The sequence below is a fragment of the Psittacula echo genome (genome assembly GCF_963264785.1).
Source record: "Psittacula echo genome assembly, chromosome: 7".
Taxonomy (NCBI): Eukaryota; Metazoa; Chordata; class Aves; order Psittaciformes; family Psittacidae; genus Psittacula; species Psittacula echo.
In genome coordinates this window covers 13709092-13734556 of record NC_137740.1, presented here as the reverse complement: position 1 = coordinate 13734556, position 25465 = coordinate 13709092, and the positions used below count along the sequence as shown (strand labels likewise).

The 25465-nt window shown below is 38.7% G+C and overlaps 2 protein-coding genes across 7 annotated transcripts in view; one reads left to right on the top strand and one right to left on the bottom strand.

The window, feature by feature from the left end:
• The window catches only part of ZZZ3 (zinc finger ZZ-type containing 3), a 61267-nt gene extending 50047 nt beyond the window's left edge, over positions 1-11220 (top strand). For all 6 annotated transcript variants that reach the window (XM_080623368.1, XM_080623367.1, XM_080623366.1 and 3 more), the window contains exons 10-13: positions 3177-3329; positions 6781-6915; positions 9452-9552; positions 9916-11220. In XM_080623368.1, the coding sequence (XP_080479494.1) occupies positions 3177-3329; positions 6781-6915; positions 9452-9552; positions 9916-10060 (534 nt within the window). In that variant the 3' untranslated portion in view covers positions 10061-11220. The remainder of the gene's footprint in view (positions 1-3176; positions 3330-6780; positions 6916-9451; positions 9553-9915) is intronic.
• A 3233-nt stretch (positions 11221-14453) lies between these two features.
• The window catches only part of AK5 (adenylate kinase 5), a gene marked incomplete at both ends in the record, with an annotated part of 92362 nt that continues 81350 nt past the window's right edge, over positions 14454-25465 (bottom strand). Inside the window, 2 exons of the mRNA XM_080624271.1 lie at positions 14454-14564; positions 23461-23649. Of these exons, the coding sequence (XP_080480397.1) occupies positions 14454-14564; positions 23461-23649 (300 nt within the window). The remainder of the gene's footprint in view (positions 14565-23460; positions 23650-25465) is intronic.

Genomic DNA, 25465 nt, shown 5'->3' with positions numbered 1-25465 from the left:
AGGATTTTACCCTACTATTCTGCTTTATAAACAGAAGCAGGGAAGGTGCAGGCATGACTGTCTGCCACCTTGTCTATTGGAAAAGCGCTTTTTGGCAGAAGAACCAAAAAACCAGCTAGAAACTTTGATACCTTAAATACTGTGGTGAAGATTCATCTGTCAGAACTGTAAATTTTTTTGCAGTTTACCGTACTGTGGGGCTAATTTCAAAAGGGGTTAAAAATTTATTTCTGAAAATTATAATCCTTTAAATTCTTTATGTCACCTTACCCTTTTAAATGGCCTTAGTCACGTGTCTTCTCTCCTCTTAGTTTTATTTGGAAAACTGTTACTATGGAATGTGAGTAATGCTGTCAGGGAGCAGATAACTGTATTTGAGGAATAGTGGGAATGGTTCATCAGTACCCGTGTGACATTTTAACCATATTTGTCGCTAATTTGAAGAGTGATCCATAAAATTCCTTAACCCCATTGCTCAGCATACAAATACAGTATAACCAAGAGTGAAACTTATTTTTTGTAAAATTATTAACATTCTCATACTACAATGGTAATGTTACCATTCTACAGTTTTTTCTTAAGTTGATATGTAGACAAGATCTATCTTACATCTGTTTTCACAGTATGAATCATGTCCTCATTACCAGGTCTTAAGAGTAAGGTCATTGTGCCCTGGTTTGTATTAAGGTAGCATCTCCATTTTATATTTGTATCTCACATAAGAAAAACAGGAGATAACAAAAATCAAGCAAATAGTGTGTGCGTCAGAATTGAACTCTCAGTCTGCTAACATAGCTGTCTACTTAGAGCACAGATTGACAGGCTGTAGTTATTCCCAAGTCTGCAGTGCAGATAACATAATGTGGCAGAAAGGAAATGCAAAGGGTTATTGGAAGCCTGTGTCATGCTTATGCTGTGTTTGTCCTTATTTTGATACTGAGTATGCACATACACTGTAAACTGCAGTATTTGCTTAATTGCCAATAATACAAGTATGGAAATTGGATGCTATACTTCAAGCATGTATCTGTTGGAGAATGAAAACCATAGATATATTTAATGTAAGTAACGGCATCAAAAGGGATGTTTCACAAGAAGGTTCTTGTGTTTCTCCATGGGGATCGCCCAGGATGCTTTTTTTAAATAGTTACTGGGGAGGTGAGAAGCCTATTCAGTTCATGAACGTCCTGTTGAAGTTACTGTGTATATCTGTTCATATGACATAATGCCTCTTCTGATAAGTGATACAGGAAATTAAACAGGATGCATTAGCTATTTTCCTGTATAACCTTTATCTACTACTGGTGAAAATAAAATCAAATCAGAGATTTAGGACTGTTAGTCAGTTCTTCAGTTATGGCTTATCATTTTCGATGTAATGCTTACATAATATCATTAGTGCACCTGATTCTAAGCTTAATCCAAAGACACATTTCCCACCAGAAAATTATTATTTTAACTGTCTGCTTTTATGTGGCATTTTAGTTCATTCTTCAACAGAAGTAGAATTATGTTAAAAAGAGAATTCAAATCCTCATTAAATTCCTAGGTCATAACTGTATGCATAACAGTGCTACTGTTTAAGTACAGACAATTTTCCTTTCTTGATTTCCAGATTTGCTGTTGAATGCAGATCTGTTTTCTGTTAACAGAAAATTTAAACCACTGTGTTAGCTCAAGCTGAAATACTGTCTAACCTTATAAACGGAATTATTTTGAGGGGGGTTGAAATCTTAAAGGAAACCAGAAAAGCAGCAAAACCCAGGAAGTCAGTGATCATGAGGCAGGTGAAAAAATTCTACACAATGGGTATCAGTCTTAGAACAAAATGTTCATTTTTATTTTCATGCAGTGTAGCTCTTCTGCAGATCTGAGATACCATCTTCCAATTGTAACTACAAACTTCATCTCCTCCCTGAAGAGTGAATGGAGCTAGTCTCATCCCGTGTTATATTTCTGTCTGCATAAGCCACATTCCATCAAAGATAATTCATGTACGATTTGCTTTTACAGATGCGCACAACTGTAATATACTGCTAGTTCCCTCTTCAGAGGTTGAATCCCTCCTTAGAGATAAATGGTTGTACTATAATATTATAGGTTTGTAACTGATACAAGAACCTTTGGGATAAAAAGTCTTGCATAAAAAGAAAGTCTTAACTTATTGCAAACATTCGTTATGCTTTATCTGTGTGACAGAAGCTAGACACAGTATAAGACAAGCCTCTCATGGTTTAAAAAATCCACTTTTCATGCTTCTGTTTTTTGATTCACACTTTTTTCTTTAAACTGAGGAATGTAAGATTTGACATTTAAGATGTCAAAGTGGTGGTCTGGAAAGTAGCTAAGTAAAAAGTTGAGTCAGTTTCAGTCACCCTAAATTATTCTTTTTTGATATTTAATATTCTGCCATGGAGAATAAGTAATGAGAGCTGAGTGCCTTTAAGTTATCTATTTTAAAACTGCCGTGCGAGCTACACCTTCAGACAGCATTAAAGTTGAAAGGTTTTAGGTATACACTAATGGAGTAATTTATCTTGTCTAACATTTTTTAGGTTCCAGTCAGTGGCAATGAAAAAGAATCTTCAGAGAGCAATTCTTTCTTTACTCTTAGGAACCTTTTATGAAACCAGTGAATTGTCTTTTCTCTCCCTGGACTAGGAAAGAAATCTGGACAATTAGACTAGATTTAGATTTTTCTAAGGCACAAATTAATATATGAATTTGATGATTAGTATTAAGTATGGACTGGTCTCTTGGATCTTGGGCCTGTTCAAAGCTGCTTCTTTGTTTAGTTTCACATTCACGCTGTTCATGACTCTTGGAAGTTTTGAAATATCTGTGTACTTTAGTTCTCAGTCTTCAAAATTGTAACAGCTTTATTTTTGTTTCTCTGTTGTTGTCAGTCTCAGTTGTTTAGTGGTAGTGCTTTTATGGTAAGGCTCTTTTTTTCTGCATTCTTACCAAAGAAGTGTTGCGCTGCTCATCTTTCACTTGTGGGGGACAAAAACTGCAGCTGTATGAGGCTCTGATATAGAGTTTTAAGTAGAAATAGTGGAAAAGATGATAGCCTGTTTAGTGCAAAAGAGCAAATTTCTGGCAGGGTTTTACCAATGAGGATTACTTAAATAATAGCCAAGGAATGTTTTTAAAAATATATCATTTTTTCACTGTAGTCATCAAGTAGACGGCAGCATCCTTTAAATAAACATCTTTTCAAACCTTCAACTTTCATGACATCTCATGAACCTCCAGTTTATATGGATGAAGATGATGACAGATTCAGTTTTCACAGCCATATGGATACTGCTGCAGAAGAGGAAGTATCGGTATGTGATTTAAATCAGTCAGAGAATGTCTCGCTTACTGTCATTTTAACTTGTTCAATGAATAATATGAAGATTAAACACCTTTGCCATAAAATAAATATCATCAAATCAGTACTAAATTGTGGTAAGATTCGTTAGCCATTTTGAATTGCAAATGCATAATTCATATAATGGCCTCCAATTGCAGAAAACTTAGACCAAATCAGAAAAAGAAGCATGGGAAGGAATGAGTAAGCATTTTGGTCCTGAAAGACCTTTAAAAAGTTTTAATTGCGTATTTTGAAAAAGTGATTTGACATGAGATAGGTTTGAACATCATATGAACTCTATAGTTAAGATTCTGGTTAAAGATGTGTTACACAGAGCTCTGCTGAAATTTGAATGCTGTTGGCATCTTTTTTTGTCTTCCTTTACTAGCTGAATTAATTATGGACTTTTTAAAAATCTGCTTCAAAGCGTGAACTAACAGACTGAGTTGTCAATCAACAAGCAAATTTATGTGTTTAGAGGCAAATTCTAGTAGACATCCTAACCCAATGTATTATTACATTGTGTAGCGTTCCACTTTCCTAATTTATCACATTCAATAATACTACAAGAATTCAGATATGTATCTTCCCCACTTACATACAGAATCATAGAGGGACTGTATCCTACTGGTAGGATGCTTGGTAAGTTTCACAGCTGGTGTGAATCACTGGCATTACCATGCTTAGACTGAAGAACCTGACTTGTTACATGGTTTTTTTTGGTATGTGAGCTTAGTGACATCTTGTGTGGGAACAGCTTGTTGCACAACAGAAGTACTGAGGCCACCCAGTAGAAGTCGATTCATTTCCTTTATTGACTTTTTTACATGCACTGCGTAGTCTTCCTTAAGTTATTAAATTTGCTCATCTATTACTCAGTCCTAAATCTCATCTTCACTCAGATTCGGTATTCTCGTGTCAGATTGTCTTTTTGTTCATCTGCAGACATTTCGGGTAATGTTTCATATTCCAATCAGAACCTTAAAAGGCCTGAAAACAAGCATATTAGAAGAGATGCAGGTTACTGTTTATCCCAGTAGACCTGGTTTTGAACAAACATTCCTTCATTCTGTATTGTTTTTAAATACCTGTTTTCTAACTGTTCTGCATATTTTCCTAAAACATCTTGGTTTTGCCATGGTGTCCTAAATCTATTAAATATGATGCCATGAATCAGCTGGGATTTATTTTAATTAGGCTAGGAGATGCTGGTTTACATATGTGCATGATAATGGTGGTAATGGGGGACTTATCCCATCCCACCCACCCTCTCCTACTCCTCACCCCGCTGTGTTAAGCTTTTCTTTCTCCTCTAGTACAGCCTTTCCAGCTGGATATTTTTATGCCTTGCAGTAATATAGAAAGGCACAGGTGAGCTCAGTTACCAAAGAGATCCCCATTATCAGTGCAAAATAGAAGCAATTTGGAAGAAAAACATGATAATGAAATACATTCAAAATGAGTGTACAGGATTCACTTCTGATGGTAAAAGTCAGGTCTCTTAGTGACAGTCACTGTCTTAGAGAAAAGTACTTTGCATCAGCATGGTGGAGAAGAGATTTCAGCATCGCAAGAAAATTATAGGAAAGGTTTCCTTTGACTTCTTTACAATGGAAGTACCACATGCTGTTCCCTTGTAAAGACAAAAGATTTTGCCTGGATATTGCCAGTCAGATTGACTGGCATAACCATTCCTGCAAAATTGTTTTAGTATAAATGAATTATTAGCAAGTAAAGAACCTCTGTTTTCAACAGAGTGAATTTATGTTTATGTTATGATTACTGTATTTTGTGAGTAGTCTAATTATTCTAGAACACAACTACTTACTATCGCAGAATGCAGTGTCCACATAAGGAACTATTCATTATACAGTTATTTTACAGACAGGCAGGTTTTCTGAGAAAAACCTTTGAGAGTTGTGTGGAAACTGAATCTCTGTCTTATATTAAGAGAATGTAGTTTTATCGCCACACAATTTAATCATGTCACTTATCCTTGAATTTTTTTTTAACGTTTAGTCCTTCATATAGGTTCATAATCACAATTAATAATTGATAAGGCCCTAGAAATTTAGCACTAAAGAGCAAGCCTCTTTCCGTCATTTCCTTTAATGAAGTTACTAAATAATGCAGATTCTTTAATGTCACAAATTTGTAAAAGGGAGTTGAAATTATGTGTATAGGCTACATTAGAAGAATTTTGATTACTGTCTTGTAGTTGTTTTCCATAATGGAACATGCCTGTCAGTATAGGATCTGCAAACTGCTCTACATCAGTAAAGACGTGTCATTTTGGAAAACAGCTGGCATCTACCAAGTACAGCTGCTACAATTAAATAGCCATCTTGAAATGGGCATCTGAATTAGAACGAGAGCTTCTGCCTTCTAACATTGAGGTCTTCAAACTTTGTTGAAGAAAAATGCATGAGAAAAACCAGAAATGGCATGTTTCTTTTAAAAGAGAGGATCATTTGTTGTAAATCTCTGGCAAAGTTGTATGCACCAGCCAATAAGGAAACAAAATTTTTCATGATTTAGCAAAAATAGCCATCTATTTTCTTAAGCTATTAAGAGACAGCATGAAGTAAAGGGATGAAGGAGTTAGATAACTGAAACTTATACTCTTCCAGTCATGGAATGATGCTTCTCGTCACTTTTTATTCTTACAGGTAAAGGTGTGAAGTTAATATTGTTGAGATTGACTGTCTTATAATAAAAAAATACATGTAATGGTATTGAAGTCAGTACCAATGGCTTGGTACTGACTTGATTTATGGATATTTTAAAAACCTGAGTTTGTGTAAAAATCCTTAAAACTGTAAAAAGCTTTTGGGGTGTCATTTGGTTTTAGTATTTTCATATCTTAGGAAGCACATCAGAACAATTGATCATAGCTATCATTAAATTAATATTATTCCATAACATTCCACAGAATAGTAAAAAGAGCAATTAACTTCAATAAAACGGACCTGAAATTTCAGTTCTCAAGTATAATATCTGTTGCTAAGCATTTTAAACTAGAATAAAGAAAAGCTAAGACTTCTGGTACAGCTACCAGTTTACCCACAGTGTATGGACAAGTCGATTAAGTGCGTATTGCAGTTAGGCATCTAATGAGCTAATGAGAAAAAAACCTGGAATTACTCAGACACTGCTCTCTCATTTATACCACAGCTGAGCTCTTCACCAGAAGCAGCTTGTTTGTAAGATAATGTGGTTTTTGTTTTAGTGCAGATACTAAAGTATAAATAAAGTGTAAATTTTGTATGTGCTGTTTTGTGCTAGGTTTTAAATAATAATTGCCTAGTAGAGTTCTTAGGATATATTGCCAACGTTTTCTCAAAGATTATTAATTATACATAGGGATTTATGGAATATACAGTCTCAAAGAATGTTCCTCGTTTTTCTTTACCTATGAACAGGATGAAGAGAGTATTCCAATAACGTATCGAGAGTTACCTGAATACAAAGAACTGTTAGAATTTAAAAAATTGAAGAAACAGAAACTCCAGCAGATGCATGCAGAAAGTGGATTTGTGCAGCATGTGGGATTCAAGGTGAGTTTAAGAGGTGTTGTTCTGTTACTCTGTGGATTGTAAATTTTTTCAAAGGTAACATGGTTTGGATTTCCTAAAAAGGCTTTGTTCAATACAGCACATTTGGTTCCTTGGTTCTTGTTTACTGTGTCTGCTTTTTCCTGTATTTTTTAATAAATTCAACCCAAGTAACTCACTTTTTTCTCATAGCTCAGGTTTCACTGAATACTGATATTGTTTGGAAATGATTAAGTGTGCTGTCTTTTCCTCATTTTTGTTATGAAAACACAACTCAAGAGCTGTATTAAGTCATTAAAGAATTCGATTTGACACTATACTCTGTTTTGACAATGATTCATTGACGGTAATTCTGTGATTATCATTTTGCCTCCACCTGAGGCCAAAGAAGGGACAGAGTTTTCAAATGAGAACAGTAATAGATTAATAATTTGTTTTGTAGCAACTTCCCAATTCTTATCAAGTAATAACTTGCAGAAGTTGAAGCAAGGACATGAAACAATGGTTATGTGAAACAAAGAAAATAAATATTAAGTTAAAATAATGTGTTGTGAAAGAAAGGACATTCTCTAAACTATTTTCTAGTTTCAAGGGATTTTCTGTGTAACTGGTTGCTGTGTCGGAACAGGTTCTTCAGCTGGTCTAGTGTTATGCAGCAAGAATTTTTTTCTAATCCCTATTTATATAAGAATGAAAAGATACTCGGTTTAAATTTTGGTTCAGAAAGACTGGAAAATTAAGAGAGGCTCATTAGCTGACATTGACAGATGTAATCATGTTGTTAGACCACCAAGGTGCTCTTTATTTTTGCTGTTTCTCTTCGATTTGGGAAGATTAAAAGAGTGAAGTTTTTAAGGCAGATCAGACTCCTGGGTAACAAACTGGTTGCTTTGCTGAAACTCTGAAAAGTAACTTGGCATTATGCAGTGTAAGCGTTCAAAGTTTTAGAAGTTTCTTTGCACTTGTTTTATTATGCATTATAGTAAGCTATGAAATGACATAATTATATGCTATTTTCCCTCAGGTGTGCTGCCTTGCTCAGTCCACAGACTGGATGCAGCTCACCTAATCAGCAGACATTCAGAACACTTGGTTCTGTGTGGCCTTCAGCCTCATTTACTACATGTTATTCCAACTTTACATTGAATAATGAATTATTGAATCCCTTGTGGGCTTTTTATGGCTTTCATTGCTGTAATATCAGAGCACTTTGCAAATAGGTTTTTTTTTCCTTAGGAAATGAAAGGCATGGTATTAATTTCTGTTTCATGGGGAAAGGGAAGTCGGAGCACAGAAATTAAGGTCAAGGGTTTCCACTGTCTTGGTTCTCAAATTGAGATAATGGGAAGCAGATGGTTTTGTTTTTTATTTCAAGTATTTAGTATTATTCTGAAGTTGATGTTTTCAGAGAACAGTTCTGAGTGTGCTTAGTCCCTCATGATCAGCCCTCAAACTCTGAAAGCCATCTGTGGAAGGAAGGGATGCAGCTGTATCCCTTTACAAATAAATCTGTTTGTAATGTGGAAGGTGTTTGTAACCCTGAGTGGATTAGTTATAGCCAGGAATGAGCTGTTGTTCAAATGGGTTTCACGGATGCTGTGAGAGAACTTCAGGTTCTGGAGAAAGATGAGCTATGGGAGCACAGGGAGGTTGCCCATGTTTTCAGTCCTATCTCTGCAGCACTGTTCAGATTTTTGGAAAGTTCACCTTACCTCCAAGTCCCATTTCCCAGGTTTTCTTTTTTTATCAAATATTCTTGCATTTCTGTCCCTATTCTCCATCTTCTCATGAATTTTTCATCCAGTCTTGTTGCTTTGTTTGCATTTTGTTTCCTCCTCTTCATGCCACACTCTTCTTGCACTCAGCTGCTGTTGTCTTGTCCCTGATTCTTCTCAGGGGATTAGCTCTCACCTTCTTGCTCAGCTTTAGTTTTAGACTTCTGTTCCCTTCCCTGAACATGTTCTCCTGCTTCCTTCCCAGCCACCTGGCTTTTCATTCCAGCCCACCTATAACATGGTGTTATATTTCCCAAGTCTGATAAGGGCATCAGTCTGACCTGTTGTGGCAGCCCATCAGCAGCCTCCCAACAAGCTCTGCTGGTCTAGTCCTACTGCTTTCTTCTGCCATGGAAAGTGGATCTATAGTCAGACATTTTCTATGGTTGGACATAAGCTATAGAAGCATAACATTCATGTGCTGTGTCACAGCAGTTGTTAACAGCCACATGGGGATAAGCAGTGACTGCAGGCACGACTAGGTCTGCTTCTGTTGAGCAGGAGGATAATGTCAACATGGAGCATTTGGGACACAAAGCGAGAGAAAAATTGATTAATCCCCAGGGCTCTGGAGGGCCTGTCCTAGAATACGAGGACCCCTTTATCGAGAACACATTATGATCTCTGGTGAGGAGAATTCAGCTGTGGACTAGCAGCAACTGACCTACGTACAGGTCTTCCTTTATGGTGTATTGGTGTACAATGTTAGTAACGTAAGTGGTTACAGTTGGTGTGTTTTCAGTGCTCTTCCATCTGCTTCACAGTGCGATAACTGCGGAATTGAACCTATCCAGGGTGTTCGGTGGCACTGCCAAGACTGCCCTCAAGAAATGTCCTTGGATTTCTGTGATTCTTGTTCTGACTGGTGAGCAGCAAACACTTCTACTTGTTTGTAATTAGCTTGAATCTCTTTATGTGGCTTAATTGCTATGTATGTTGGAAATCTTTGCTCCAGCATAGGAAATGTATCCTGTGTTGGGTTAAGTGGAAGATACTTTATTTTGTATTTGTGGGAGATACATTTTATAACATATTCTGGATGTATAAATCTTTTTTTCCTAATACAGTGGACATGTTTGAGACTGTTGAGTAGTGGGGGAAGTTACACTTCAGGAATTAAGTGGTACCAAATTTGGTATGAATCTGTTAATATGATCACTTTTTCTGAAAGTTAAAGATAAGGAAAATGATTGACTTTTAAACTGTTATCTTTTTCTTTCCCTTGCAGTCTGCATGAAACAGAGATTCATAAGGAAGATCATCAGTTAGAACCTATTTACAGAGCAGAGACATTTTTAGACAGAGACTACTGCATGTCCCAGGGCACCAGTTACAATTATCTTGACCCAAACTACTTTCCAGCAAATAGATGACATGGGAAGCAGATCTACCATCTTGGGCTTACTATCCGATTTGAAAAATAACAATGGCACCATTGTTAGTTCTGTGCACATTTTGGAAAGACTCTGCTTTCCCTGAAATGTCGCTCACAGCATGACAGCTTCCTGGGTGTACTTGTCAAACTACAGCTTTGAGCTGTCATGGTTCTAGATCACTGAACAGCAGCTGAACATTCCTAGTGTGCAGAAGGTTTCACTGGGAGAGTTTTCTTTCACCACGTTAGTAATTTTTAGATGGTGAATCTAAACACAAAAGAAAAACATACAAAAGGGTGAGCCAGAAATGAGAGCACACATTAAAGATAGAGTAAATTCCAAAGGCTTTGAAGAACTTGGTTATAATGAGATCCAGAGGAGATGAAGTATTTATATAAAAACAGTTTAGTAGCTTGCAGTTTTGTTGTGAAATAGTTTTCAGCACAGTAACTGACTTCTTTAGGCAAGGTTTTAACCAATGACAGTGTTTGCTTCTAGGATGTACTCTAAAAACTGCTCACTGTCTCGGCGATGGTTGGTTACAGGCCTTTATTAAATCGGAGCTGCTTAATCACATCGACTTCCAATTTTATTAATTTTGGTTGGGTTTTTTTATTTTATTTTATTTTTTAAACCACAACAAACTCTATATTTACCAACAGTGAAGCACTACGGGGGCAACTGTGGCATTGCTTCCTTAACCAGCTCATGGTGTGTGAATGTTATAAAATTGTCACTCAGATATATTTTTTAAATGTAATGTTATATAAGATGATCATGTGATGTGTACAAAATATGGTGAAAAGTGCCAGTGGTAGTTACTGTGTAAAGTCTCTAATACTCAACATAAACTCCTTTAAAATAAAATACACAGCCTTCTGCCTCTGTATTTGGAGTTGTGAGTGCAACTCATCAAAGAAAACTGCCTAATATAAATCATATATATGGTAATAATTTTTCCTCTTTTGTAGTCTGCACAAGATCCATGAAAGATTGTATTTTTATTACTATTTAAACAGTGATTAAATTTAGCCTGAGCAGTGAGCAAGGGTTCACATGCATTCTTTTATACTGCTGGATTTTGTTGTGCATCATTTAAAACATTTTGTATGTTTCTTCTTATCTGTGTATACAGTATGTTCTTAAATAATGTTCAATTGTCAGGAGAACTGTGAGAAATAAACTATGTGGATACAGTCTGTTTATATATAGAATGCTTGCTGTGACTTCCTTTCTGTGTAGTTCCGACTTTTTAATCAAGATGGAAAACATTCAAAGGACATTTTAATACATCATCCAAACAGTCACTGTGCAGCCCTGCGAGATGCCCAGTGCCCTCCTCTGCTGTTCATTTCCCTGGGAGCTGGTGGTGCTCTGTGCCTACTAACACCCACCTCGCCTTTGCAGCGTTAGTGTTCTAGTTTTACTCGTACCTTATGCGCAGACTGTTCTTTATCAGATGTCAGAAACCCCAGATTTCAGTAGCCTCGGGACACTGTATGCCATTGTCTGAGAAACTTTGTAATTATTGTGACATATTTTAGTTAATATATTTTCTATTGAACTGTATAGCTTGTGATTCAGAAACACTCGCTGATTTTATAACTGTAAGAGACTTTCAGTTGCTTTGAAACTTGAATACTCAAGAGTAATGAGCTAGAGAAGAAACTAATTTGACTTAAAGAGATGGCAATAAGGAGGATAATCGGCTGGCTGCATCTAAAAACTTTAAATTGATTAGAATTAAGTTTTGCAATACCTTTAGGTGTAGTTATTTTTTGCTTTAAAAGATAATTCAAAGCATTTAATCTGCTCAGAAGGTAATACAGTACAGTTGCTAAGACACTGAGCAGGTATCATATGTAAACATATCATATCTTAATATACTTAGATGAATTCAATAAACCTTAAAAAATACTACACAAAAATTCACAGGATGTATTTTAGTTTTCAGTCTGAAAAGATACTGCCCTGAGAGGCTCTCTAATGACTAAAGCACGTGCTTTCCACACCGTTCATGCTGTTCGTAGGAAGCTGAAGTTGGGGAAGGTGTTTATCAGGGAGAGAATCTGTGGTAATACTTGTTTCTGTTGATACCCTGAAAAAAATGGTTGGTTGAGAATAACAGAAGTACATTAGTGAAAATGTTCAGTCATCAATTCAGGATGGCTTGGGAAGAACAAGAAGCCATGGTGTAATTCGAATGAGTTTGGAAGCAGAAGGAGGATTTCAAGTCTGAATCACCCAACCAAGAAGTGTCTTGGATAAGTCCTCTTTTTATTGACTATGTATAAATATTTGTATTTCCATATGCATGCATATACAGCTATTTCTGTTGCATACATAATGAACATATGCAAATAGATACCTAATGCACATACACTCAGTCAAGCATGGGAGGTTTTGGTTTTTTCCATAGGAAAGACCAGAAGAAGCAGAAGGAAAAACTAAAACTGAAACCGTATGTTTTGTAATTCGATTTAAAAGAGGATTAGCAGCTGATGTCAGCTGTGTTCCCATCCCACACAAGTACGGTACTCCACACTTTTTAACTTATATTGTAATTACAAGTAATAAAAGATACTGCGGAGCACCTACACAGATCAATTTGCAACTTCATGGTAACTCCAGAGTATTTTCCTGCTTCTTGAGGCAGAGAATTTTATTTTTTTGGAAAAAATACTACAACCCTCCAGCACACAGCTGGTGGTGCTTCAAGGCTCGGTTTAGAAACACCAGCCTTCATCAGCTGATGCATTCTCAAAGTCTCTTCCTTAAAGCTGTTGTACTGCAGGCGTTACTGGTCACTTGATGGCACTGGTCAAGCTGGAGCAGCACTTCTAGAGCATCAGTGGTAAAACGTAGGCTATAAAAGGACCCAGGAAAGAAGGAACATCCAGGATATGAAGGATAAGGACGTACCTAAACCAGTCCCTTACAAATAATTGAATTAGCATTTACATGGCAAATGCCAAGGAAGAGGAAGGAACCAGAAGAATGTGCCCTGAATGGAAAAAGGACATAACTCTGTAAGCATGCCAATTTGAGCGCTATTTTCAAGTCATGTACTGTGCTTTGAAAAGGATTAAATCCACATATACTGTAACAGAAATCATTACTCCTCCTTTTTGTACATGTTTTATTTGTATTTATGTTTTCATTACAAGAAAGGTAACTTCAAAAATACAAATCTGCCGCATAAAGTACAACATTGACAGTAAGAGCAGTCATGCAGCCCACTTCAGCCATGAGTTCGTCCAGTAGATCCAGTACGAGGATGCAGTTACTTCACAGGAATGTCGAACAAGCTTTTATTTAGCTATCAGTATACCAAAGCAACCACAATACTTTGGTTAACCAAACAGAAATACAATGTGACTATTACAGACTTCTTTGCAAATATTACAGATAAACGGCTTACTAAAGGTGCAAGCAAAATGAACCAAATCACCCATAATGGTTTTCTATTTTGTTACCTTTTTATCCCTCCCCCCCCCAAGTTTTGGTGATGCCAGTACAAGACAACAGATAATGATCTGAATTTTGCAGTGGAAATAGTTCCCATGTAGGATTTAAAGAAATCTTCATACATTCTTGCTCATAGTCAACTTTATATGGAGAATTAATACAGTAAAACTGCTGTTGATATGGGTAATTACTGGATTGCGCATTTAACTACACAATACAATCATCATTTTCACCTCGGCTCACAAAACTGGGAAGTTGTCATTTATAATATCGTACAATTCTCAGCACAAGACAAGTTGTCCCAGAAATGGTGTCTGCTCCATAGTAATGGATTGACAGGCTTCCGCAATATTTAAGTGTCTTCACCTTCAGTTAATTTTTCTGCTTCTTGTTGCAATACAGTGTTCTGGGGACATGGGAAAAGTTTATTTTAACCTCTAGCTTGACTGATTCCAGCTGTCTCACAGCTGCATGTAACAGAGAACAGATTTTAGTCTCTGAAGCCCAAGAACGAGCCAAGTGACACCATTAAAATTAATACTGTTAATTAAAATAATAACCAATAGGAAACTTGTATGCAGCAACCTTAATATGCTAAATGGTGAGTGAGGTGGTTGAGGAGCTTGCTGCTGGCCAGGCACTGTCTGATTTCCAATCAGACGAGTGAGATACAAACCAGAGCTGCTGTTCATGCTGCTTTAAACTCGTGAAGAGCAAACAACCAATGAAACAAGATATGGTTTTAGAGTTAGCACACAAACCACTCCATTGAATGCGCTGTCGGAACAGAGGAAAAAAGATTTCACCTAAAAGAACATACCACATGCACGAATCCAGATACCTCTCGAGAAAGCAGTATTGCTTTGAACAGCATTTTAGTCATGACTGTCAAGTGCCCGTGAGTGAGGCTGCAAACACACTGTTACTGTGTTTCTGTGGGATAACAAAATGCCGCCTCTTGCTTGTTCAGAAAAGAGTCAATGGTCTTGCAGATGTCCAGAAAAACCTCTGCTTGTGTTCTTTCTGCATCAACCTGTGGAGCAGGCAAAATACATCAGATTTGATTAAGATACAAAGAATTATCTCAGAATCGAAGCATTGGCACCAAAAAATGTTCCAATATAAAATAAAGGTGGTTTTGTTTCATGTTATAAGCATTCCAATGTGGAGAAGCAGCTTCCATAAACCCAATTATTCACTGTTTCCACAGATTTATGTGAGAAGTTTCTGTAGGCTCCATCGTCTGGAGCAGAGTTCGTGAATCAAATGAGGAAGCTTAAGCTCCTTCTCCTTAGGACTCATGTTTTAAAGTGAAATTACACCTCTGATATAAAGAACAGTTTCAAAAGATACTTAAAAACTATTTTACCATTTAATACCCTCTGAAAGAAAACTAATAGAATAACTTTGGTATCATACGATTAACAACATGAATAGTACTGATTTGTTAATTTGTCATCTAAAGGGCCATGCAGGGTATGTAATGCTTTGATGGCCTAAAAGCTTTCACGTGGCAGTAGCTTCTATGCATTTGTACTTGCAGACTGGGTGAACTGGTTCTGGTTTCATGATGAGCTTTGGGTGGCACGTGTTTTATAGTGGCGCTGGTTTTGTTGTACAAGAACTTACTTTCATTGAAGACATTTTTTTCTCTAACACCCCAAGGATTCTGTTTTGGCCAGAGGTTGTCCAGACTGTTCCAAGTTACTTTTTGTGACTGGACTCTCAAAAGCATGGTGAAAGCCTTGATCCTTTACCCAAAAGATATCTTCCTTTCTGCTTCTCCATGCTTAGTCTTTCATGCATGCATGCCATGGAGTTCGCACACATTTAAATGGACCTAAGAGAACTTTGCAAGAGCCTGTTCTTCTGAACTGTGCACTGCATTTTCATCTCCAACTAGGATGCCAGACAACTGCAGTGTTTGAAGGAGACATTCATGACCATCATGCTTTCTGACACCTCTTTGTTCTGCAGGAGACTAAGAGGAGTTTCTAACTTCAAGAAATGTGTTTCTGAAATAGGCTGTGCAGTTCTTCTAGACAGAGTGTTGGCTTGCAGCCTGTACAGTCTGACTGCACTCCATGTACGTTTAAGTCCTGCAGTGCCAAGTCTTGTGTGGGAGTCAGCAGCTGCTCCTTGCAGAGATCCAGCAAGGGATTGCATTCACACTCCATAGCTTGGTTTCACTCTTGGTGGCATCCACAGATGCTGTGAGGTTTGGTCCCTTGTTGCATCCTGTTGGAAGTGTTGGCACATCCAGGCAGCCTGCCCCCACATGCAGCAGTTCCAGCACTGGGAATGGCCAGCCTTTAAGGAGCTTGCCCAACTGGGTCCAGACCCGCTGGACTCACTGCAGGGGGATCCCACAGTCTGAGCTCGGCTGCCCTCTCCTGCCTGGCAAGCTTTCAGTAGCTTCTCCGGCTTCTCTTGCTCTCTGTCGCATTGGTGCTTGCTGCTTTAGGTAAAGCTGAAGTATGCCTATGCTGGAATAGTTTGTGAAGCAGCAGGCGGTGCCTTAGAAAGGTCAGTTCTCAAACAAGGGCTGCACATCTCTCAGAAGCTTTCTGGGCCACAGAAACAAAGGGTTCAGGAGAGAGTTACTTATGAGTAGCAAAGAGAAAAGAGGAATGGTGAGCCATTCTGGGCCAAATGCCTACCTTCTCCAGTTACAATAAAACTAGCAACTCCATCTCTGCTGCCATAAACCAGCTTGTTTTGTCTGTCTCAACTGCAGACACCTTTTTTCATATTGCTATCCCACAGGCAATATACTTCACACAGGGCGAAGGCCACAGCCATTTCAAAGCTCTCTTGTCTTAATATGTATTTTTATTATCTCTTTATGCCATAAATACATGTGCACTGATCTGACCTCATCAGAACAGCTGATTGCTGCTGGCTTTTCGGTGACCTCGGCCAGAGTTGGGACTAATACTTGGGTCTAGATCTAGGCAGTTCTGATGAAGAACTGGGTTTTTAAGAGTGGAAATTCCCACCCTTTATGGCTGGCTGGAACACTGACTTCCAAACTGCCACAGTAAAATACGGATAAGCATGACAGGACCAGTGCTTCCCATGCTGGCCTCCTAAATAACAAAGGTCCAATTCATAAAACTCACTTAAAGTCACAGCACAAAACTAACTTAATGTGACAATAATTCACAGCCAGTGCCACAGTAATTCAATGGTGCTCTCTGCAGCTCCAGGAGAAAACTGTATTTCTCATTCTCAGATTACAGCAAATTTCATAAATTAGAACTGGTTTCAAGGTTATTCAAGGCTACTCTCTCCTCATAAAAACAAGATCCAGATACAGTTTCCATAGTGCTTCTGCTTTTTTGCCACTGTGGCTTCAGGTAACTTCAAACACAGAGAAATTTAATGAGCTCGTGTGGAAAATGACTGGACTAATCATCTCCAGAGTGCAATGTTGCTCCTTCAGCATCAAATCTCCATTTGTTGTAGGTTTGGGGACTGAGAACCCTAAATGCATACTGCCAGTGAAAAAAACCCGAGTGTCTGTAGAGAGGATGGCTGAGGACCACTGCTTTCAGACAGACTGAGATTCTGGGGTGAATTCAGATGAAGTTCAGCTGTGTTGTCACTAACATCTATATCTTTGCCACTAAAAAGGGTGTTAAATCCTCTTTGAGACTGTCCTGGTTCTTGGAGCAATGGATCAAGCTCGCTGGAAATCCAGTGGAAACACGCTGCCCCGATACCTATTCGCAATTGGCATGAATTTACCGCTGTTGTATCTCTAATCCCCTGCTAATGTTTCTGATGTATCTTTCTACTCTGGTGTCTTATCTAATGGGTCACAAGCCACCAAGGGGGTGTGACACAGAAACACTTGTTCCATTGTTCCCCACCTACTTCCCTACCAGGGTTAATGACTCTCTGACAACCTTTCAAAAGACAGCAGTAAATTACATACCTGCTATCACCAGTACCATTGATTCTCCCTCCTCTAAACAGAAAATTACACATTGGCCCCTCCCCTGCGACATTTCTAACGGGGGATCAGTATGAGAAGGCTCAGAAGTGGAAGATGGTGAGAGGGTGGATGGTCACTTATTCTTTCATAACGGTTATGGACAGTAACTACTGCTTACCCCCAGCATGTGACTTCAACTGATTTTAGAAAGAAACAGTAGAACAACACTGGAATAAGAAGAAAGACAAAGAAAAATGCATTTTGGTTGAGCTTCATAGGCTAAGCATGTGATCTGAAATAGTGAAGGTTTCTGGACATCCCTGAAATCCTCTGCTCTGGACTGCCTTATTTATTATACTCTTGCCCTTATTCTCAAATTACCTTGAATAAGGAACCTGTATTTAAGACACCTACTGGGTAGCTTTAGCTAGGTAGGATCAGTTTCGTCTTGCTTGACTACCAATGCATTGTTCTTCTCCATTACTTGTTACCCTCCTACATACTGTCACTTGAAGAAATCTTTAAAGGATGAGTCAGATATTAGAAACAATCTGTTTGTTTTTTGATCCCTTTCTTCTCAATTGACAGAGGGACACATATTCTAGGGTATTTACGTTTAGCTATGTTAAAAGACAAGTAGGTGCCTGCTAAATTTTCAGATGCACTTTTTGGTGCAGCTGTTGTGAAAATCACTGAGAAATAGATTTTAAACCCATAATATCTACCTGCTTACTACAGCTACCTTAGTGCATTTTGTTTCATTTAATTTCATTCATCTGAAACATCTGATTCCCACAGAATCAGGCAGCTTCGAGCTGTTGTTTCTGTGAGTAGTGCTTTAGTCCCTGTGTTTCCAGTACAAGGTCTCTGTTAAAAAGCACCCCCTTGGTGTCCCTAGGGGCAGGTGGGTGTTCTGTAACTATGAAAGAAATAATGGAATATTAAACTATATCCTGAAACCATGAGTTTTAAAAATTTAATTGGAAAATTTATAACTTATTGTTACAACTACTTTACCTTCCAGAACACGAGAAACTTATTGCCTTAGCAGAAAAGTGAGCAGAGGACACTGCTATTCGTCAGCCAGTTTATCTTCGCTTGTAAATACATCCCCAGGAGTTCCATCACTGTTCTTCATCTCAGCTGGGGCACTGAAAGGATGACTACTATTTATTCCTGTCAGGTTCACAGATGTTTCACCTGCACCTTCCATGCTTCCACTGTTGAGCAAAAGCACTGACAGGTGATCTTGGTCAAAGGGGAACTTCAAACAGAGTCCTGAGCTTTTGGCAGCTTTGTCAGGTCACTGTTCTTGTTCAGTCAGTGGAATGGAAACACATTCCATTTCCAAATATATTTGTTATTTAGGAATGCATGTATGCACAATAATCTAGGTTTAGAGAAGGTCACAAAATTCTCATTGATCAAAATGGGAATGCTGTTATAACCATATACCTTTGTCTCTTCTAGTAAAGCAAGCAAAGCAAAGAGAATTCCTGCTGACTGCAGAGGAAGCTAGGTCAGACTCGAGTTTTTCTGGCCCTTCTCCTAAAGGAGCCTTTTAGGCTCCTTCCATCCATGCTGTAACACCCATTCAAATGCACAGAATAAGCAAGCTAATGTGACAATGTAGTCTCAAGCACACCTTGATACGGTGTGACAGATCAGATCCTCCTCCCCTGAGTCCTCACCTAACAGCTAATTCTCACACCAGACTTTTGCTGGCCTTATGTCCAGGACTGAATTTTACATTTGCATATTCAATCTGCCTGTTTCAGGGCTGAAAACTTTTAGGCTGAATGGGACAAGTTGAACACGTACCACCATTAGCATGTGCTGTTCTCAATCTGTGGAAAACTTTGCCCAGCAGTAAATACACTTAAAGTGGAGAAATCAAATAATACCAACATGCCAACCCTATTTTCTTGTTAAACGAGTCCATGTAACAAACCTGATTTTCTTATCTGTGGCAAAGCAGGGACTGTGTGCTGCAGTTAAGCCCTACAAGATATGATCACTTACACAATTTCACCTACAATTATTAAAGGTGCTTAGTCACACACTGCACGCTGGCACACATAAGTTGGCTAGAAAAGGTTAATATTGAATCTTCATGGCAGTTAGGTGGTGTTTAATATTCCTCTTAAAATCTCAGCATTCTCTGAATGATGAAGAAAGTACATGGCTGGAATCTCAAGGGACATAAAGCACACAGGGGCCTTCCACCAAAGAGCTGTTCCTGTTAAAAAACCAAGCCTGGGCAGGAGTAACTTTCCAGAAGAAGGCAACTAAAGATTCTTTTAGACCCTTCTCTTCCTTTCTTCAACAGATTCTCTTCAGATGCTTTTGGCCATTGCAGACTGATCTGGATCTGCAAACAGCACCTTCAGGTAAGACATCACTTCCCTGAAGTCTTCCATCAGTATTGCCTGAGAAAAAGCATGCACAAGCTTCCAGTCCATAGTTACATGAAAGTCCATGGGTTATTTTAAAAACATCCATTAGTGTAGATGAGAACTTATTTTAAGAGGTCTTTAAATCAACATTTGTAAATTAACTTTTGTGGCTTTGCCTGAAATGGATTAAGAAACACATAAATAGTTCTTTTGGTGAGCAGAATTATAGAGGCAGCAGCATCTTTATGGCAGCATTAGTATCTTCATCCAGTGTTGGTCAATGCTGGAGAGTAATAAAACCCACCCAGATGTGAAAAGATTCCCAAAGCTCAAAACATGTTCTAATTAAAATCAGAAAGAAAAATACTAAACACGTCAGGTTTGCTTCTGCTCCTTGCTGTACAGGCACCAGGCTGCAGGCTTGTACCTGAGGCTGGCTGAGGGTGACAAGGAGAGCTTTGGGAGGCTTAATTTTAAAAGCCTACCTCTGCTGGGTATTTTGGCACTGTTCTCTAAACGCTGATAAATGAGTGAACGTGTACTTGTCTGCTTCATAAGGGTTTTGGGGGGGACACATCTCTTTACTTAAATCCTTAATGGAATCCTGTCTTTGATATCAAGTGTGTATTTTATCAGTTTAGTAAAAAGCAGATGAGGTAGATGCTTCAATACAGAATACCTGTGTTCAAGAAAAATGGACCATGTTTTTGAACCTTAAAAGGATATTTTACACGATAATGTTTATAAAGCAGATTTTACAGAGCTTTCCTACCCAGTATCTCCAACCAGAAAATTTTGGGGAAGCACGCTGAACATCGACATTACAAGTACAATACAGACATTGAGAAAACCAGTGTAACCCTTGTTCAAGCAATGCATAAGTATTTTCTAACATGAAAACACACAGTGCTAGTTCTCAAAAACACTAATGGTAAAGAGTACAAAGCACATACCCAGTTCTGATCCGCAGACTAGGCAAGTCCCTTAAGGAGTTAATGAGCTATAAGCTTTCAAGAAAAGACTGCATGTTTTAACATTGCATAAATTGCATAGGAGATGGAGCAGAAACTTGCATCTGAAGTATTAAGGAAGGACAAGGAGAGTCCAGGTCAAGTGAAATAAAGCAGACCATAAATGCAAAATCCATGTGGAAGTATTTAGTGCAGTTTCATTCTCTCTCTGGGGCTGTCACTTCCTTGATGCTTCAAAAAGGGAAACGCTGTGGTAGGCACAGCTCACTGAAGTAAGAGATACAGAGAGCTCCGTTTTCCTTTGCATCGCGCTGTGTTGGCGTATTGGGTATTGTACTGAATTCTTAATTAGACACATCCTTGCAATGTTGGCAAGGAAGCTCATCAAAGAAAATACAAATAAAACCAGATAATGGTTCTTCAGCTTAAAAAAGTAAAGCAATTGGGGATTTTTTTTTCTGCCACTCTAGAGCTTGCCTTCGGTGTACTTAGTATGGGGTTAGCAAAGAACACAAACCAGGACTCTTCCTCTGAGTATCATTTTCCTCAGGACTACATCATTCACTCTGTTCTCAGGTCAGGATATGGGTGCATAAATTAGCTGAATGTTTCTCTTTGGGGAACTTCGTAGAGGAGAAAGGTCTGGGATCTGTGAGTTGCATGTTTGCTACCACCTCTAGAAAAAAGCTCCTGTAACATTTCCAGAAACTATTATTGGATTCTTTCCCTTTTAGGACAAGAAGGATCAGTAGGACTAGATCTTTCTGTAGCTGAACATAAGGGAGAGGTTGCCAGGAGAGAGCAGAAAAAATTATGTAAACCCCATAAACTTCCCATATAAATGAGTTCACAGATGTGCCAGCATATACATCAGGTAATTGCACTGATGCAATATTTCTTGCTTCTCTCTAAAGTTTTGATTAAAGGATAAAAAGAAAGCTTTAAATATCACATCCTGAGCAGGTGTAAACTGAGGTAATTCACTGAAATTAATATAACTGTATAATTTAAAATATCAGCAGAAAGATCTTTCTTGTGTGCAGGTCTGTTTTATTTCAGGATAGATGTTGACATCATCTATCTGGACTTGTGCAAAGCCTTTGACACTGTCCCACAGGACATCCTTGTCTCTAAATTGGAGAGACATCAATTGGATAGATGGACCACTCGGTGAATAAAGAACTGGCTGGATGGCCACACACAAGGAGTTGTGGTCAATGGCTCAGTGTCCAGCTGGAGACCGGTAACGAGTGGTGTTCCTCAGGGATCGGTGCTGGGACCGGTCTTGTTCAACATCTTTGTCGGTGACATGGACAGTGGGATTGAGTGCACCCTCAGCAAGTTTGCTGATGACACCAAGCTGTGTGGTTCGGTTTATACGTCGGAGGGAAGGGATGCCATCCAGAGGGACCTTGACACACTTGTGAGGTGGGCTGATGCCAGCCTTATGAAGTTTAACCATGACAAGTGCAAGGTCCTACACCTGGGTCAGAGCAATCCCAGGCATGGCTACAGGTTGGGCAGAGAAGAGATTCAGAGCAGCCCTGCGGAGAAGGACTTGGGGGTGTTGGTCGATGAAAAAATGAACATGAGCCGGCTTCAGTGTGTGCTCGCAGCCCAGAAAGTCAGTCATATCCTGGGCTGCATCAAGAGTGTGGCCAGCAGGTCGAAGGATGTGATCCTGCCCCTCTACTCTGCTCTCGTGAGACCTCACTTGGAGTATTGTGTGCACTTCTGGTGTCCTCAACATAAAAAGGACATGGAACTGTTGGAACAAGTCCAGAGGAGGGCCACGAGGATGATCAGGGGACTGGAGCACCTCCCGTATGAAGATAGGCTGAGAAAGTTGGGGCTGTTCAGCCTGGAGAAGAGAAGGCTGCGTGGAGACCTCATAGCAGCCTTCCAGTATCTGAAGGGGGCCTACAAGGGTGCTGGAGATGGACTATTCATCAGGGACTGTAGTGACAGGACAAGGGGTAATGGGTTAAGACTTAAACAGGGGAAGTTTAGATTCGATATAAGGAAGAAATTCTTTACTGTGAGGGTGGTGAGGCACTGGAATGGGTTGCCCAGGGAGGTTGTGAATGCTCCATCCTTGGCGGTGTTCAAGGCCAGGTTGGATGAGGCCTTGGGTGACATGGTTTAGTGTGGGGTGTCCCTGCCCATGGCAGGGGGGTTGGAACTGGATGATCTTAAGGTCCTTTCCAACCCTAACTATTCTATGATTCTATACACTGTCAGTTTTGTAAATTTAACTAAAGGGCTTTGGATTAACATAAACTTTCATCTTAATTCTGAAAGCTCCTATAAAGAAATAAATCTGATACTTAAAAGCTTTCCATCATTAATGTTTAATAAGAGATTCTGTGCAGGTGAGGTAGTGATTCAGGATATGTTCTCAGATTCAGGATAAATCTGTGGGTTTATTCTTTCAAGTTCTACTGTGGAACCCAGAAGTTTTCAGAAGTTGTAAACAAACCAGGGGAGCATAAGATGAGAACAAACTAGAAAGTGCAGAAACCAATACAGTTCATGAGTGGTGTTGTGACAGTATTTTCCAACTATTGCTTATATGATGGAAGTAAAAAGCAATAATTTAATTTAAAAAGTCAAGCAGTTTACCTTGCATAACTGTGTCTTCCTTTCATAGTATGCAATCATAGGTTTTGATGCTTGGTAGTAGCTTTCAATTCCTTCCTTGATGGTTTCAGCATTATCAGTGTGCTGACTGCTCTGATTTCTCATCAGAAGGCGACTGCTCATCGTTTCTGCAGAGCAGTCCAGACAGAACACAAGTTTTGGTTCCCCAATCTAGAGACAAAGAAAAATAAGTTTTCAAACCACTGGCCTGGTAAAACTGGCTTTGTTAGGATAATTTTAAAACAAAATGATACCGAAAAGGTCATAAAGGAATTTATCAGCAAATTACTTCTGCATATGCCTATGCAGAAATTATGCTTATTTACAAACAACTCTTGTAGCAGCACTTAGCAGCATTCAGGATGAAGGGGCTCTACACATATAGAGAAAATGATGGGGCTTTACACATACAGAGAAAAAGAGACAAGATCTGAAAAATGCTGGCTACTAGAACTGTTGGGCTGAGTCTAAAGGGATAAACTCCACTCTATCAAGTAAAATAAATGTGTTACAGGATCAGAGAAAAGCAATGTGGTAATTTTTTCTATGCAGTTATGTATTAAATCCTTCAGTGATGCTTTCAGGCTTTTTCTCATTCCTTCCCTTTTTAGCAGGGATTTGGAGAACACCTTTTAGGAAATGAGAAGTTCTTGAGGAAAGACAACTGTTCTTCACACTAGTGATCATCAGAAATTCATGCTTTTACAATGGCTACAGCAAAGAAAGTCTAAATGACTGATATATTGGAACTGTCATTGCTAAAATTGTTGAAAGCCCTTAAGGGAAGAAATATTCTAAAGATAAATATTTCATGCTAGGCTTTCTGCATTTGACTGAGGATGTCTGGATTATGTTGACCTTTCCACCACCTTAATAACTTTCTATGAGACAGCTGAAGCCAAGGGATTATGCTGGACAGTTCAATGACAGGCTTTTCTCCATCCATTTTTCCCACACAGCTCAGAAAACATAAATGCTATTAGTAGCAGCAGTATTTGGTGTAGGGATTAAAAAAGCCAACAAGGCAGTTTTAACAGTGCAAGAGACTTAGATCGAGAAGTTAAGAAAGATGTGGGCTCATACAGTGATTCAAACAAATGTCTTTTTTGTATAACTGAACTAGGATGGTGAGAAGTTATTTCCTCCCAGCTGCACATGAGGAACTCCGTGGTCTGTTCTAAATTATAATAGAATAAATGCGAAATGATTCCTTTCATCAGTTATAGTCACACTATCACCTCACAATGAGGATATAAAGGAGTCCACAGATCAGATAACAGTATCTTGTTTAATAGACGTCTTATTTGCTTTTGAAAAATCTGTATGTTTCTCTTAAAAGTTTCAATGTTGCTGTTCTCTGGAATTCAAAATGTTACAGAAATGTCATTCTGCCAAGTTAAAAAATTGCAAAAGTAAAAGTCATCAGATATTACAGCAATTTGTATGACTGGATTTTTTTAAAGTTACTGTTTTCCTGACACAATTTAGCTTAAATAATGTGTGTTGTGGGAACATCTGCAGGAAGCCAAACAAGTCTAATGTATTGGGTCTTTATTCTGTCTTACTGGGTATCTTCTACCTGCTGATGTGGAACTTATAATTTAATATTGTTTTTTACTTCCCACTTAGCAGAAAGACTGAGGAGGGAACAGAGATGTGCTTCTCTAGAATTATGGCTAGGTAAAAGTACAGTTGTATCACAGAAAGGAATTGAGCAAAACTGGCTGGAGACTGAGCTTACACAGACTTACTGAGAAGCTTACAGCCAGCCAAGTTCACACTGTGAACGCTGAAGTGCATACATGGATACAACAGGGTTGAGTAGGCACATTCAAAATTACCGCTTGGGGTGCTTGTATTTTATTCCAAATGTCAAAGGCAGCCCAGGGCTACAAGATCTTTTGCTCTACAGTGTCTACAGGAGCTGAAAGGAGCTCTGCTTTTGCTCTGGATGCATCAAGACTTGTTTGCCTGGCAATGCCTCAGT